Raw genomic sequence first — 17,153 nt, forward strand, 5'->3', positions numbered from 1 at the left:
AATTCGCTCCTTTTCCACTCTTGAAACTTCTGAGGAGATTAGGCAGGTTCAGAACTGGCTTTGCTGTGTTAGATTTCACATTTAGAATTTTCTATCGCATATTTTTTGTGCTGCTGCTGAAGTTTCTTGCCACCTTCATTATGTATCTCATTGGATATTCATCTGGATTAGTGTTAAATTTTGACGTTTTTCTATTCAGCTTCAGGAAATTGCATTTCAAATGGCTCCTGCTACAGAATTTCCTTTTCTATAATTTCTCCAGGTACTTGTTTCCAATTGTTTTTTTTTTTTTTCCATCTCTGCTGCCTTTTGGGACAAGAGAAGTCTCTTACCTCCCTTAATCACTAGGTTTAACATCATCCCCTAGGATGTCAACTTCCAGATTTGTCGCTGGTTTCAAGGTTGGATCCATGCGTTCAGAATATTGTCGTAGGCATTTGTGATTTAAAGACCTTTATACTTTAAAAAAACTCTTTTAGCCTCTCGGGATTGTTCTTGTCTCTAGAGAGAATTTTTTGGAAGTTCAAGAAAATCCCTTCGCCTTCACTTGAGACATCAGTGTGAACAACGGGGAGGACTTTTTTTGGCCTTACTAAAATTGTTCATCCTTTTTCTGATGTTTTATCCTCAAAAGATCTACTGCACCCGAACACACTTTGTACGCAGCTCCCAAAAGAAAAAAGGAGAAAAAACTCAGGGCAAGAATATGAAGGTGTTTCAAGAGAAAGTTCTAAAGGCAGAGGTTGTTTCCATACCCGTTTCAACATACCCATAATATCCTCGCTCTGATGCAAACATGCAGTTAAGAACACCCAAGTTACACCTCTTGCTCGCCACGGTGCTGTTATCCGAGTACGTGATTGCACAGGGAGGGATGTCATTTCTTCCCAGAGCTGGAGGATGGGGAAACTCAGATGATGGGGACGCTGAGGAGTGGTGTGGTCCAGGACCGCAGCATTGCCGTGATGGCCTTGAAGCATCTGGCTCTCATCTTAATTTCCAGACTCCACTCCGTGCTGCGTTCTGCGAGCCAGGGCAGATAATTCAGGAACAAAGATCAGGTTTTTCCCGTACGTGAGAGCAGAGAGCTTTCGCGGGCTTCACCGAGGCCTTCTTCAGGCATCTGGAAGTGGAAGTCGCCTTCAGGCATTAAACTTAACACCTTTTGACTAGACTAGAACATTCCCTCTCTCTTGGCAGGCTACATCCTGGTTGCTGTGGGAACCAGCATCTTTAATTTCCTGACTTCTGTGTACATCCAAAATTGTAACTGGGATGTGCTCTGTCACTGAGGTAGCTTTGGGGGTTGCAGGGAATCGAGCCATCAGACAGTGTTTCATGTAGCACTTCCTTCCCTCAGCATCGCTTTGGTGTGTCACCAAGGGGCATCTTCCTGGAGCTTTTTGGAGACCTACAATTCTCATTCATCTGAGTGAGAAACCACAGAATAAAAAGGAACAGCGAGAGGTCATTTAGTCCTTCCTGTCTACACTGCCTCATGCTGGAGAGCCATGGCAGGCATTCTGCTTCAGTGCTCTCCAGTTTTACAGCTTGTACTGACGGCTGACCTCGCGCTCCTGCGGAAAGCTACGCTGTGACTTCTCGGCCTCTCCCCGCAGATGTGGAGGATGATTTACCATCTTACACTTTGCAGCATCTTTCTGTGTCTTTGCAAAATGTTGCCAAGTTCCCTTCAGTCTTCTCCCCGCTGGGCTGAGCAACCCCGGACCTCGCCAGCTTTCACGTGCTGTGCCCTTCTCCTCAGTGCTGCCGATTGCCTCTGGAGCCCCCAGAGGAGCCAAATGCTTCTTGAAGCAGACTCTGTCTCCTGACCGAGCCTTTGCCAGTGCACAGTGGAGCGCGAGGGCCCTTTCGTGTCTTGCGTGTGACATAGACGCTCTCTACCCGTCCTTTTTGCTTTGTTCCTTTGTGCAACATTCCAGCTCTGTTCATTTGAGCTGCATTTGTGATCTGCTGCAGCCTCGGTGCCGTTTTCTGCAGGGTGCTGTTGAACCATTTATTCCTTATGCTTCGCGGTTCATTGTTCTTCCCTCAGGGTGAAATGCGCTATGTGTCCTTATTGAATTGCGTCCTGGTTATTTCAGACTATTTTCCCAATTTGCTAAGATTATTTTGATATCTAATCCTGTCAAGCAACATACTGGAGAGCATTTGGAGTCTTTCAGCCGGGTTCTTGTTGGTGGGACTTTAACAATATAGGAGAGAAAAGGAAGGATACGGACAGATGGTTCCAAGTGACGGAGTTACCATGGCTTAATGTGTTCCTGCTCATCAGCTCAGACGTGATAATGGACCATTTGCATTCTCCTGACCCATTGCATTCACAAACAAAACGTATTTAGATCCTTCCATCATTGATTATTAGGGATCTCAGCTCGTGAGCGCTTAGCAGTCTCTGGACTGATACTGGGTGTCCAGGCCCAGCACCTCCCGTTCTGTGGGTACTGAACAGCACCGTCAATCCTGCTTGCTGCATTTTGAAGCAAAGAGCCGTTTCATTCCTGTATCTCTGAATTCTGCTGTCACACCTGGGCTTGTGTTCAGGACCGGCTCGTTCTGTGAACACACCGAGGGAGATGATGTTTGCTTGTCTGAACTATAGATAAAACCGTGTCAGGGATGAGCAGTTTTATAACCCAAACTCGAGCGTGCTCTCTGTTCTGCAAAGCCCCTTCAGAGTGTATCTGATCTGCGGAGGGAGAAACGCCGGCTAGAGTCACGAGCCGCCTCTCTCTCCTGCGCTGTCATAATACATCTGCCACAGCCACTTTTTGGGAAGTGTGTTTGGAAGATAGAAGGGCATCTTCTTCCTGATTATTACCACAAAGTGTCTCTCCTTTGAATTCTAAGATGCATTGGCAGTCTCTGCTCATTAACTGCTACCTACGTCTCTCGGAGTCGATGGGTAATAGTTGCAGGTAGGATGTGTCTGTTTGTTTTAATAGGCCTGTTGGGACCCCTCACATTAACTGATGCAAGTCCTCAAGGAGGGATGTGGAGCAGCAATAAATAGTATGTAATCAGGTTGCCTTTAACCAGACTAAAATTAATTTCAAGCATCCTGAAGAGGAGAGACCAGCAGTATTTTGCTCTGCTAGTATTGCTCTTGTTGTCTTCTGCTTAACCTTCTTGAACTGTTCCTCCCAGAATTACTCCCCGCTTGTCAAATTGCCCATCTTTGCCAGAAGTAATTACCTCTGCTTCAGTGACATCTGAGCGCTGTTGCCCAAACAAAGGAGAAAAACCTCTTTCCCGAAGGAGCATTTGAATGATTATTGCTTTCAATTTTCCGCTGAGCTCTCCATAGCAGACGTAGTCTGCCTGCAACAGAGTCTGTGAGTCATGGGAAATGGATTGGATACACGTGGAGAGTGGATTTGCAGCATCTCTCCTATATCAAGGGTTGCGTTGCCCAGGCTCAGTCAAACTGTTTCTTCCTCTATGACACTCTCAGACAGAAACAGTTTGATTTGAGCTCCGGGAGGTTTGGAGTCATGCGGTGACGGGACAGTGCCTGTTGTTGGAGGATCGCGAAACGATGAAAGATGGTGGGAGAAGCTGGGGAAAAGAGGATTAAACTGAGGAGCTGCTGCCAAGTATTAAATACTTAAGAGTCAGTTGGCAATAGGTGCTTATCGTAGATCTTCTCTCCCCTTCCACTGAAGGCAGTAACTATCTGAAGGGCTGTTACTGTGACACGCGATTCATTTCTGTGCTGAACACCTTTCTTTTCATTTTTTTTTCCCAGTGCATAATAAGACTGTTGCTGGGCTGTTCCCACCAGCCCCATCTCCTCCAGACACAGTCTCCTTTGCCACACTCCTAAAAGATCATGAGCTCGCTCTTTCTCCCCCATCGCTTGTTCAGGGGGGAGCTGCCACTGCTGGTTCAGTTTGAACGATAGGCTTAATTCTTCAGGGGAAATTGATATTTGAAAAACATGAGTGGTTTCTAATCCAAAAAAGCTATTTCTTCCACAGCTGGAACGCATCCTGTATTAAATTTGATCATAGCAGCCTAAAAGCCAGCACTTCTCTGTGGTGCCAGGCTTACCTGGAAGCTGTGCCACACACAGGCTAACACCCATTGTGAAGAGCGGGTGGAACTGTGAGTCATTATCGCGGCCGTGACCTCAGAGGACCGCTCTGGTTGACCACAACAACCAGACTGAGCCATCTTGCCCAGATGTTTGGGCAGTCTCCCTGCTGTTAGGTGGGAGGGGGTCATCGTTGTTTGGAGGTGGCTCTTTCAAGGTGACGTAACCTTTCAGTCTCTTTGCGCAGTCTAATGTGCCATAGGCTCTGCTGCTTCCAAGCCGCGTGCTCCAGGATTAGTTGCTTTCCTATTCCTAAGCACCTTTTCAGGGAATGATCAGCACTTTGACCTTTCCTCAGATGGGGCGAGCGTGCTGTTATCCACCCCGCACTGTAGAGGGCTGGGTTGTGAGTTGGTTTAGGTACGAAGCTCATTGAGTGGCAGTAACCTCAGCATTGTCTTGAGTGATGCCCTGTGTCTAGTAAAAAGCTTGAGTTTCTGAAGGATGCACTAAGAATTTCTTCCAGAACTGTGAGCAAATTAGCATCTCCAGATCAGATAATTGATAACTGAAGAGATTAGTAGCCAGCTGGTTGTCTACAAAGCAGGGTCGTCTTTCTGTCAGCTACCAGAGCTAAATCTATCAGGAATCATGAAGTGGAAGAGATCAGGTGTGGCGCGTCAATATAAACTGAAATCAAGGGTGCTTTTTGTCTTGGGGTGATGGAGGCTGGGTTGTTGGGCTCTGTGGGGGCTCAGCACAGCACCCCCCATATCTGAGACCCCTGCTGCAGATAAGGACAAGCACCAGGAAGAGGCAGAATCTGCAGCTAGCCAGAACTCATGTGTGTAGAGAGCTGGGAGCCGCAGCAGTGCCCAGTTTGTTGCCCTGAGACCTCCATCAATGAGGCGAGGTTAGCAGGAGAACAGATGGCAGAGCTGCCCACAGCCACTGCCTGTAGGCCAGTGGAGGCCAAGGGCTCTGTGAGGGGAGTTCTGCACTGCTGTGTGGCCACCCCCTGCCCCAGACATCAGGGCAGCATGTGTGGGGTGGAGGCTGTTTGGGAAGTGACTTTTTGGCCAATATCTGGAGAGGAGAGTGAGGAAGGTTAATGTGAAGAAGACAGAAGGATAACCTTGGATATGAAATGGTTTGTGATGAGGTCCCTGAAGGCAGGTGCAGTGGTTTATTTGGAAAGCAAAGAAAAATGAGGTTGCTCGAAAGTTAATGGACTTTTTTGTTTTTAGTCTGCAGGAGAATGTGCTGATAAAGAAGGAAATAGATCTTTTCTAATTCTTGCACTACTTTTTTGTCCCCTTTATCTCTCTCTGCTGCTGCCTTGTTGCTCAGATGTAATCCATTTAGTTTACCTTAAATGAAGGGAGTAAAGTTACTCTGTGTTACAGCTATCAGGCTCCCAGACAAAAACCTCAAAAAGTGAGACACAGTGGCAAGGCTGTAACTCAGCTCTGCTAGTGGTGGCTTTGCAGGCTTCGTCTGCAGCACGTAGGTACCGTTCAGAGGAGCTAAAGCACCAGGTTGTAACGAGAGGACTGTGAAGAGTTCACCAAGAAATCCTCTTCCTTCCTGAAAAGGCCTGTCGCCTGTTTCCTAGTTTCATTTGGATTTTCTGTTTCATGTGTGTCAGCTGAACGAGTAGGACCAGCCCTGTCCTGGAGACCTTGGCAACTGGCTTGATCCTACTTGTAATGTGAGCAGAGCTTGAGAATATCTGCTGAAACTGGAGTATCTTCCAGTACTGATCCCTTGTGCCAGGTTTCCATACTAGAGGACAATTGTAAGAAGAAAAGTTAAAAAATAATCTGGTGGGAGGGTTTTTGCGTGGCCCATGATGCCATTCCAGAGCAGGGTGGACAGAAAGGCCAGGTCAGATGATGATGGATGAACTAACAGGATCGATGGAGATGGCGAGACAGCAGCTGCCTGGGGAACTGGCCAGGACATGAGGGGCTGTTTGCTTCGTGTCGAGGGGCAGCAGGTGCCGCACTGTCTGTTGACTCTTGTGTCTTGTCTTGCTGTAATTGGCGCTGAGTGGAACAGGATAAACCTTTGGTCAATGTGCCGCTGCACTTTCCCTGAATAGGGACTTTTAAATCTTTGTATTTCTCTAACCAGCACGTTAGCTTTATTTAAACTCTTTTTCTTTGAAACCTTGGAGGAGAACAGCTCCCGTTTTTTTCCTGGCAGAAGAACCTAAGGCCCAGAGCAGGCAGGGAGCTCTGGCTTAAACCCAGACCCTATCTCAGGAGATCCAGGCTCCCAGCCTCTTGTTCTGCCTGACCCAGAGCACTCTGCAGAGAGGACTGGCAAATCTTCTCGGCAGAGCAGATTTTTCCTGTGATTTTCACAGTTTACTTTGTTGCCAAGATCATCCTGAGTGGTGTAAAAAGCCTCTCTGTAGATTTTCCCAAGAATTGGACAGTGTGCCAGCACCCAGAAGCTGTCTGCTGACATGGTCCCAGCCAGCTCCCGGGCTTCTTGCACAAATCTCTGGATAAATGTGAGTTCAGTCTGGTCTCCAAGCAGAGAGGAAAAGAACTGAAAAGAACAAGAGAAGCAGCAGAACTCGGAGATGGTCGCTTTTCAAACTCCTGTTTTAACAAAGCACTGATTTCAATCAAAGCCAGTTCAATCTTTTGAAGCCTTCAGTGCAGCATAATCAAGGAAGGGATCTCAGTGTTTTCAGTTCTTGTTTTGCCCTGCGTCAGCTGCGCCCCAAGAGGTGAAGATAAATAACCAGGAACAACCGGAGTCTTTTGTGCCTCAACAGTTAACAAGTTCATCGTGTTCCATAGAAACCGCATCCTAATTTTTATTCCAAACAAGATTTCAGCACTAATTTTTGTTTTGACAAATATGATTTGACATAAGAACAGTGGGAGTCAAGACCTTTCATTTTTGATCTGGGTTTACATTGCGCTGATCTCAATTCCTCCCCCTTTCACTCTTGGCTTTCAATTGTAAACTTGGTTATTAAAGTTAGCAAAAAAGCTATTTGAAACTCCCTGTTCTGTAGCATTGAAACAGTCCTGCTATATGCAAGATTAAGTATGATAGCTTCCTAATGACTTGTGCTGCTCGTTTTAAGCATTGGCACAATGTATTACTTTACACATTTTTAAATGGCTTTGTTGAAATTGAAGGATTCAGTTTCTGTTCGCTGAGAAATTTCATAAAGGGTTGTTTGCCAAATGGCAGGACCAGGCCCCCTGGGTCTTCGTCTCCATGACATGAGATATTCCTTAACCTCTTTCTTGCTCTAGTGCTTTGGCACTGGATGCTGAGTAAGTGATTGGTGAGGTTAGTTTGGGCTCCCGTCCATCTCGGGGACTGACGATTCATCATGGCAGCAGCAGGGGAGCGTGGCTCTCTGAGCGCAGGCGATGTGGCATGAAGAAGAGTTTTATTTGAGCTAAACCCTGACATCAGGGAGATAGTGTTGAAAAGTTGGTGAAGACACTTCCATCTGATGCTGCTTGGAAATCCTTGCGTTGAGAAGGCTCTGCCACTAGACACGTGCTCACTCATCATCGTCCCTGGCCCCTCAACAGCAAAGCTGGTGAGCACTGAGACAGGAGACTGCCCAGTGCCCTATGTGCTGTCTTGGCTCGGCAGCAGGGCAGCCGTGCTGGAGATCACAGCCCGGCAAGCTGTGGTGCTTGGTGGCTCCCCAGACACAGAGCGGCTGTGGGCGTTAGGCAGAGCCATGGCTAAAAGTCATTTCTCCCTCCTGAGGAAGAGGGCCAATAAAGACCCCACTCTTAGCCACTCGTTTGCTGAAGCATCACTTCTGCAGCTCTTCTGAAGACTCTCAATGGACAGGCTTGCAGCTGGGAGCCCTTCAAGTCTCAGCTCTGGCCTGTGATACTCCCAGTTGCTATTCTGGGAAGAGGGGAGTGAGGGAAGGCGATGCTCTGTCCCTCCCAGCACAGCTGCTCCACTTGGTCTAGAAAATGAAACATCTGCTAAGCTAAAGGCTGAATGGTCCTGGGTTTAGGCCAGTGATTTAGCCCCTGGGAGAAGCGGGTGCAGGTCTGCATGCTGACTCTGGTAGCCAAAGGACTTGGACAGGTGGATCCCCAGCCAGTAAATAGCTCACCCCAAAGAGGTGTTGAATTTTGGCCAAAATCCGTTGGTTCACTGTGTGGGCTGGTGTTGGGAGCGTGCAGGGGTGTTGTATGAGGGGCTGGAGAGAGGTCCCGAAACACAAGCTGCTGTGCTGGCTCTCCCCTCTCTTTGAGGCTGCTCTTCTGCATCCTACTTCATATAAACCCTCAGAGGTAGGAGGAAGGTAAATGAATCGTGCTTTGTTAGCAGTGAGTCACTCTGTTGTCTAACTATTGTCTCTTCTCTTGTCAGCGAGACACTGACACCTTATTAGAGCAGCTGACAGACCCCAGGCCTCATTCCTGCTGGAAGGAGAGTGACGAGGCTTTGTTCCGATGGCAGCTGGATGGGCTGAAAGGATGCCATGAGGCGGCGGCTCCATGGCCCAGAAGGCTGATAGATGTCCTTGGTTCTGGGCAATACTTTAGCAGTTTGAATTGAGAGAGCAGGAGCAGAACTGGGGAAGACAAACCATCTTCTGAGCACAGCAAAAAATGCAATCTATTTTCTGGTGCCAAGGGAACACATTGAAAATATCCAGGATGCTCTTTCAAGTTCTCTGCAGTCTCTTTGTTTTTCATCTTTCTTTCTTCGTGGTCCCCCTTGCCTTTCCTAATTTTTGTCCTTTCCTTCAGTCACTGCTCACTCCTCAGTCATGTAGCTGCTGTTAAGAGAAATCTCCCCAGTACCGGACATCTCAGCTCGCTGTTGTCTGCCTGCAGGGTGCAGAGGTTCTTTCAAGCTGAAGGTTTTGACCTTGGCTGCAAGAAGCCGTATGAAAAGTGGTGGTTTTCTCTGGCACGACAGTCTTCTGTTCTGAGTAGCTCCCACAGAGACTGAGGAGAGCTAAACCCAGGATAATGTCACGGCCTCCCGATAATCAGCAATTCTTCGGTGTGAAGACTTTGTCTTTTGCTCAGTAGATCATCTTACTGCCTGAAATATGTAATCCTGTCCTCTGGGCCCTTTCTAATGGGGGAACTCAGCCGTGCTGTGTGAGCAAAGCCTGGATTGATGTTCTACCCCACACAACCTGTGGCCATCCCTCGCTGTTCCCGGGCAAGCCTGGGTGGTTGTAAATGCTGAATTTCACATGTGGATTTGGCGGCTCATGAAAGCTTCAGCAAGTCAGATGTAAACTCTACTGCTCTGCTGATGATCAAACCTGCAGCTCCTGTTGTGTTCCCAATGCTGGTGGGTTTGATTGACCTGTTCCTGCCGAAATTGGTGGGTTTGAGTTGCAGGTAATGGGTAGCTAAAAGGAAGTTCACAGAAGCAGCAGCAGTTGTGATTGCTACCGCCGTTATACTTAGTCCCTGCTTGGTGCTTTGCAGTGCTTTTCAAGCCTTAATTGGCCCTTACATGTTTGGCAGGTGGTAAGGTAGATGTTCTCCATCTTTGATCAGCTCTCGTGGCTTCCCTTTAAACTGCACACTGAGGAGAGAGCTGTTCCCTGTTCCCCTCCACACAGTGGCTTGTCGGGACGCTGAAGGAGAGCAGGGCCACGCGATGTGCAAATGGGTGAATCTGGTGCATGCACCAGGGCCCCCATCTGTTACTCGTAGGTTCCTCATTCCCCTGAGGTGGAGCTTTTTACCCTTTACAGTCCTAGATCTGGTTGTGAGCTGGTACCTGTCACTTCTCGGCTGTAGTCCATGGGTTCACAGCTCATCGTGTTGGGATCAGAGGAGCCCCAGGCTGTGCTGGCAGCTCTTCCCTTCTGCCCTGTGCCCTGCTGTGGATTGAGCCTGACTGGCAGCGCCCCGGGTAGCCTGGCCGGCTCTTGTACCTGACTGTTCCTGTGGCTGTCAAGATTGGCACACACCTTCCAAAGTGTTCCCCCTCTGCCCAGGGAACAAACCTTAAACCCCCTGATGACCCTTGGGACTGTGTTTATCTACAAGCTCTTGCTTTAGTTAAGGCCAAAGCTCATGGGCAGCAGGCACGAGTCAGGGAAGGGAGAAGGGGATGAGTCCTTCTGTTCAGATTACCTACCCTAGACGAGAGCTAGCTGCCACGGGCTTTATCTGTGGTTTTTAGAGAGCACTACTATTAATTCTCATTAAAGCTTTTCCGAGCCTGTGTTGCTGGAATGGTCGTGTTCCTCCAGCCTGGCATTAAAGGCTGCTCCCACCAAGGCTGTGGGGGTACGGTGTGCGTACAACGCCATCTCCTTGCCGGGGGGTGCTCTGTTCCGCACCTTTCACAAGAATTGTTAATTAATGTAGTGCTTGTTTAGTGATTTCTGTGGCAGCGTTCACAAGCAAGTGGGTGAAGGCTGGTTCCCCTGGGTGGGTGGAAGAGAGAACAGAGCAGCCTTGTTGCCTACGTGGATGTCTCCATTCTTCTCGTGCACAAAAGCGCAAACACTCTTGTGGCTGGGGACGGGGTGGTACAGGCACTCCCCCAGCTCAAGAAGAGATGAACCTTTGTATCACCACCGTGAGCTGCTGCTTCTGGTGTCTGCTCTTCTCTCAGATGAACCTCTAGGCAGAGTCCCTGCCACTTGCTGTCACAAGACCTGCCGGGAAGCCTTTTGGTTAGAAATGCCCCTGGACAAGCGTTCCTGCCTCCTGGGTCCTAGTTCTTCCCACTGGTCCCAGTGGAGGGTTATTCTTTCCCATTCAGAATGGCCGTGGGCTCTCACTGGGCAGTGTAGGAGCTGTGTGCCATAGACACACCTTCCCTTTCAGCCATCAGCGGAGTGACCATGTCTCTCCCAAGCGAGGTGTATCTCTGCTGCAAGCCGGTTTTGCAGCAGGATCAGGGTGGAGGGACTGCTTTTCGTAGCATGGATTGTGGAGACAGGTGGAATCTCAGACGCAGAGTCCTGCGGGAAAGTCACTGCCGCCGTCTCTGGGTACTTTCAGCTGAGTTTCTTTTGAGGGTTTCTTGGTTTCTACTTTAAAACTCCCTCTCAGCGAGTACAATGAGGCTGAAACCCGTAATTTAGAGAGGGGCGTGTCAGCAAGAGTCAGAAGTGACAGAGCGGGTTTTGATTCCTTTTCCTCTTGAAGCCGCTTCCCCTTTGATTATATCCCTCACATTATCATGTGTAGAGCTGGAAAGGTGATTATTTTTTTAACATCTCTCAAAAGCAGCGTGTCAAGCAGATCCCACCACCTTTATAAATGGGCACATCTATCTTGTAGTAGACACGCTGAGATACGGACAGCACTGTCTTCTGACAGCCAGCACTGTTGGACGTTGTGTCAGGAGCTCCATCACGGTCTGATGAAGCAAAGTCTGAGCAGGAAGGAATGGAGATGCTCCTGAAGTGAAGAAGTAAGATACTGGTCTGCACTGGGGGGTGGTCAGGGTCCTTCCTCGGTGTCCCCTCCATCCTGGCAAGTGGCAGAGACCCAGCAGCAAAGTCTGACGCCTGCTTCGCTCCCTGCATGGCTGTGGAGGGGAAGGAGGTTCTTTCCTGTCAGACTCTTTTTTTATTCAGATGGCTGAAGCTGCCACGGTAGCGCTTGGTATTGCGATAGACTTTGTTAGCTGCAGGAAAAAAACCAGCCACGCATTTCACAATCGCTTCAAAGCCGGTGCAGAAGAAAGGGAACATCGACAAGACCCTTGTACAAAACACACAGCCTGAGGTTCTTCAGATACGGAGCGTTCAGGGGAATATTTAAAACAAATGTTTGTGATGGCACAAAGACAATGCAGCAGGGAGGCAAGGTTTGCCCTCTGCTGCGTCAGATACAGGGCAGGGGGAAAGTGCAGCCGTGCTTCAGCGAACACCCGAGCGTGTTCGTAATCCCTGGTGCAGCTCATGTGTTTAACGGCCTGACTTGCTAAAACCAGAAAAGGCTCTGGTACTTCAAGCAATGTTTTTCCCTTCAATTCATCATGCCAGAAAATTGTACCTTTATTATCTTTTTGTCTCTGTTTAGTTTGAGCAAATCCAACTCTTCTCCTTGTCTCTCCGCAGATTATGAAAGGTTTTGTGGATTATATCACCAAATTAAATCAAGCCGGTTCGTGGTGCTCTCAGATATCACAGTAACGGGCTGTGCCTCCAGCAGCATCGCCCGCTCTTCTCTTTGAAATGTTTTGCCTGTGTCTGTTGCTCTGAGCTGGTGTCTCTCTCCTTGTGAACACCAAAGTGTGTAAAACTCACGGAATCGTTAATATTGAGGAATCATCAGGGTTGATAAAAGCAGCTCTGACTGCGGTGATGTTGTTTTTCCCAGCCGCTGCTTTTGGAAAACGTGCCACATGAGCATCAGCTCAGCTGTCTATTAGAACCCACCGGTTGATCTAGTGGCTGTTTGACTCCATCTATTGCACTCTCGGAGATAGCTGCAGCTAGATGATAATTTCACAAGCTCGCAGGAATAAATGGATTCCTGGAGGCTGTCTGCTGCCTCCATCCCTTCCCCACAGCCCCTGTTTTTGATGCAGACAGCATCCGAAAGCTGGCAATCTGGAGTTGAGCAGTGAAGTCTAGGTTGGGTTTTCATTAAAGCAATGATGTGCTGACTGGCTGAAAAGTGTCAAAACTGCAATCTGGTACCATCAACAGAGGCAGGCAGGACACCGCTCTTACGGGAGAGGAATGCTGAAAGCAGAAACGAGCCCTGCATGACATCGGTGCAGTGGAGCGCTCCTCTAGGGAAGGGTTATGATGTACAGCACACGCAGCCGCCTTTTTCCTGTCATGAGGAAGGACGGGAGTGCGAAGGGTCCCGACACGCGGCTCACCCCTGCCCCATCTCCCTCCCCTCTGCAGTAGTTCCTCGACAGGGCAGCCAGCTGGTTTTTCCATTCAGCTGCAGTGACACTGAAGGTATTGCAGAAGTGCCAAGCCACTCTGAGCATGCAGTAAAAGGCTGGGGGAATCCGGGGTGGTAGTTCCGAGTCTGTTAGAGGGAAGAAGGAGCTGACCCAAGCCAAAGAGAAATGTGTCTCGGGAAAAGCCCTGGGCACAAGCGGCGCGTGCGAGTCTTTGTGGTTACCCTGGAAAGGGAGGTGATGGGGACAGAGCTGCTACAAGCGGTTTCTCTTGCCGAAGCAAAATCTGAACCTCATCCAGCATGGCTGTGCCAGCGACTCGGCAAGGTCTGCCTGTCAGGGGGCGGGTAGGAATGTGGCTGCAGCTGAGCAGTGTGTGTGTGGGCCCGCACATGCCGCTCGCTGCCAGCGATACCGAGGCAGCTTCCCACCTATGCCCCTGCGGTGTGAACATCCACAGAGGGACAGCTGAGGATGATTCCACAGTGGAATCCTCCACGGGAGGATTGGCGTGTGCTGAGTTACCCAGGGAAGCGATGGTCGTCATTGAAGCACAGGGGGGTTGAGTCACAGCGTGCTTCATTCCCTTTGCTTTCCGTGTGAGGAACAGTGTTAGGGAGCCCAAACAGAAGCAAAACTCCAGCACTGAGATGTCCCAAACCCAGGGTCATTGACATCTCTGGTTTCAATTAATCTCAACTACTGCAAAGTGTCTGTCTCCACTCCCTGTGTAGTTTTCTTGGTGGGATGTGCCATGTTATTCAGTCTCCGTGGAAGTTCTCCAGTCATCCATTTGCATGAGACAACTGTCAGCATGCAGGTTTTTTGCATGAGCGACATGGTGGGTCCAAGTACTTGATGGCGTTTGCTTCATCTGCATGTGTCCCATGGCTGTCTGCTGGGCAGTAGTGAGTGTGCTCGCAGGGACTGTTCTGTTGGCCCACGGACAGGAGCTGTCCCTAAAGTCACCCACTCTCTGTTCCAGATTCTCTGAGGTCAGCCTCTGGTCTCTCTGCTGCCAGATGGGGCTGTGTTATGTAGATAAGCTGGCGGTGGCAAACCCTGGGTCATGATGTGGTTCAAAAGTACTTGGTGCCCCGGGTAACAAACACTGCCTTGGGACAGGGTGGTCAGAGTCCTCTCTTGGATGCTCTTACACAATAAAAGTACAGTTCTCTTGCTTAGAAGAGGTTTGTGACTGGGTTAGAAAGAGGCTGAATTTAGGTTTGCAGTTGAACAAAGCTTCAGGGAGGAACTTCCTAACCACTTTGGCCAAGGCAAGGCTGGAAAACAAGGCCAAGGCTTGCAGTCATGGCTGGTGGCTTAAAGTGCGGTCCTTGAGGTGTTCTCTCAGAAGTGTCAGGCCTCTGAAAACTGCACCTCTCCAAAGCAGCCCCTTTGGGTAGCAGAGCTCACCAGCCCAGACCGTGGCCAGTCTTCATCCCATCCAGATATCCCCAGGGTTGGGACTGGAAGCTGCCGCCTGTCCCAGCTCCAGCAGATTGATCTAGAGCTAAAGGCGGCAGCAACAATTAGGCTTCATAACGCTGTTCTGTTTGCAATGCAGGAGGCCTTCGAGGAGCGACGGTGATAGATGCCTTAGATACCCTGTACATCATGGAACTCGAGGACGAATTCCAAGAAGCAAAGAAGTGGGTGGAGAACAGCTTTGACTTGAATGTGGTGAGTCAGTTAGCGGGAATGTCTGGCTGTGTCCCCCAAGCTGCATGTTTGGCCAGTTCTGATCACAATCTCTTCTAAGAATCATTTGGGGAGGGGAGCTGTGAAGTCTGGGGGGGAAGAAACCACCCGACTCTGATTTTTCTTCTAGGGCCAAAGGGGCTACGGTGATGATTCACCCCATCTTCTGCCTAGGCATGGTGCCGGGTTCCACCAGAGCAGACTCAGCGTCTGGCTGAAAGTGTGATTCAGTGTTTGATGGTTTTTGTGTTTGGGCCCGGGTTATAAAACCAGCTGTGATCACTGGACACTCCAAGGAAGTTTTGTTCATCAAAGAACAAGTCTTCGTGCACCTCAGTTAAATGTCTGCCATACAGGTTTTAATTTTACACGCTGTAGGTTAAGTTTGGAAGCGCTCATCTCCTCAGCTGGGCCCTGTGTTGGTTTGTCAGGGGGAGCGTGGCAGCTTGGCAGCAGTGGGAGCACACAGGGAGCCCAGCTCTGGAAGGAAGGGCATCATCTCTAAAAGCGGCCAGAGATTCTCACTGTCTGCGGCCCCCAAAGCTTTCCCAGCTGCATCCTAGAGCTCGTGGTAGACTCGCTGGGCTGCGGGGTGCAGCACCCACCTTGCAGTGAAGGATGGTAGCCCCTTGCCGTAGCTCTGACTGTTGGTCTCGCAGCCAGGTCTGGTGTTTCTTGAGGGAGGGCTGATGGGACCTCACTGGTGGCACATGGATCATGTTGAAAACAGAGGGCAGTGCAAACTTTTATTTTTTTAAAGCTGGTCTAGTAGTCTGTTTTGAAAAACAGTTCTCCCTGTGGGAACAATGCATGCAGCTGCCTGGATAGAAAAGCATCATTTGGGAGAGCGCGACTGGCATTCATACATTCGTAAAAGGAAGACCTCGTCTGATAAATTTGGTGAATGCTCTCAGTACGTTCCTGAATCGATAAACAAGGGACAAAATCAACTGGGAGATAATTTATCTGGATTTCATAAAAGCTTTTAATCTCAGCCTGCAGAATAGATTGATCAGCAAAGACAAGAATGAATGCTACGGATTGATCGGCGGAGTCAGAGAGCACAGCTGAGGGAGAGGAGAGGGGAAATTAATTAAAAATTGGTTCTGTACAAGGCACTCTAGTAGTCCAGAAAAGTGAGGCAGGGACTCCCAGGCCCACGAGCTCTGTCTGAAGCTGGGTGCCAAGCTCTGTCTCGTGCAGTTTCAGTCATCATCTCAAGGAAGCTCTTGCTCTGATTTGTAACCTGCAGGTATTTGGAAAGGGCTGGTTCAAGTGCCCCTTTGCTCCCTGAAAGTGCTGTGCTGGTGGAAGATCTTTTTGAGCTTTGGCTTTCTGCGCTTGCTTGAGGGCAGGAATCGTTTATCACGCACTTTCAGTGGCCAGGAGCCTGTGTTTTTGAAAGGCACATTTTGAACGCAATCATTCTGACAGTCGCTGGCCATCAGCCAAGGAGGTAGAGCCAGCTCCTTCCAGGTGAGTGAGTGCGGAGTGACCCAGTGATCCAGTGTTTTTTATGTCCGTCCCTGTCTGCCGTCCGTGGCACTGGGGCGGGCGGGCATAACGCAGTTTGGCTCTCCGTGAGCGTGCCCGTGACAGGCACCCTGTCGGCTTGCTCCTCTCTGAGCCTGCAGATGGGCGAGTCCTTGAATGACAGAAAATCTCTACAGAAGTGCATCATGTCTGTCTAATGCAGTGCCCTCTGATCACGAAATGGAGAAGGTGATTTTTCCATGTGGCTGTGCGATTTACCCTTTAAGTGCGATGTTTCAGGGGGCAGATTCTCGCCCTAAACTAACTCCCAGCTTTTTGCAAGGCAGGACCAGAGGCAGGGTTGGATGGCTGGGCAATACCCCTGTCCTCGCTGATGTGCATGTTGTCGCTGGTGATAAATGGGCAGTTTGGGTTTCGCTTCCCCTCAGGCTCCACCTGTCACTGCTGAGCAAATAAGGCGCTGTGGGATCTTAGGCAAGAAGCTGCGCTCCACTGTGGGTGAGGACGGGAGACCGATGACCCGCCTGCGATCTGTTCCCCTCGGCTGTCGGTTGTGCGTGAGACTTTGCAGTCAAGTATGTCGTTATGTCTTTTCAGAACGGAGAAGCGTCCTTGTTTGAGGTGAACATCCGCTACGTTGGAGGACTGCTGGCTGCCTACTACTTAACCGGAGAAGAGGTTTGTTTCAGCAGCTCTGCATGTCTCACAGTCACCAATAACGAACTGAAAGGGTTCTCCAGCAGCTTTTCTCTGAGCATCAGATAATCCCTCCATAACAAGGGGCTAAACCTATTGGTTTTATGAATATCAAAATGCCACTAATGTTCTTTTAATTAAGTCTCGCATAATTACCTTGCACACACCGTGCATGGCTCATTTGCAAAGATCTTTTCTCCTGTGGGCAATTCTGGGAAGACACGTTTTCGGTTGGACACGTTGCTCCCCAGTGAAATGCCATTTGCAGTGATCTTCATCTTTGTACTTGCTCCTTTGTATTCTGAGCATGGGCAATACTTCATCAAACATCATTCCT

At 49.3% G+C, this 17,153-nt stretch overlaps 1 protein-coding gene across 1 annotated transcript in view; it reads left to right on the forward strand.

Moving 5' to 3' along the window:
- Positions 1-17,153, forward strand: part of MAN1C1 (mannosidase, alpha, class 1C, member 1) — a 42,877-nt gene that overhangs the window by 8,502 nt on the left and 17,222 nt on the right. Inside the window, exons 3-4 of the mRNA XM_010141038.1 lie at positions 14,493-14,608; positions 16,718-16,798. Of these exons, the coding sequence (XP_010139340.1) occupies positions 14,493-14,608; positions 16,718-16,798 (197 nt within the window). The remainder of the gene's footprint in view (positions 1-14,492; positions 14,609-16,717; positions 16,799-17,153) is intronic.

Source organism: Buceros rhinoceros, unplaced genomic scaffold (genome assembly GCF_000710305.1).
Source record: "Buceros rhinoceros silvestris isolate BGI_N320 unplaced genomic scaffold, ASM71030v1 scaffold11658, whole genome shotgun sequence".
Taxonomy (NCBI): domain Eukaryota; kingdom Metazoa; phylum Chordata; class Aves; order Bucerotiformes; family Bucerotidae; genus Buceros; species Buceros rhinoceros.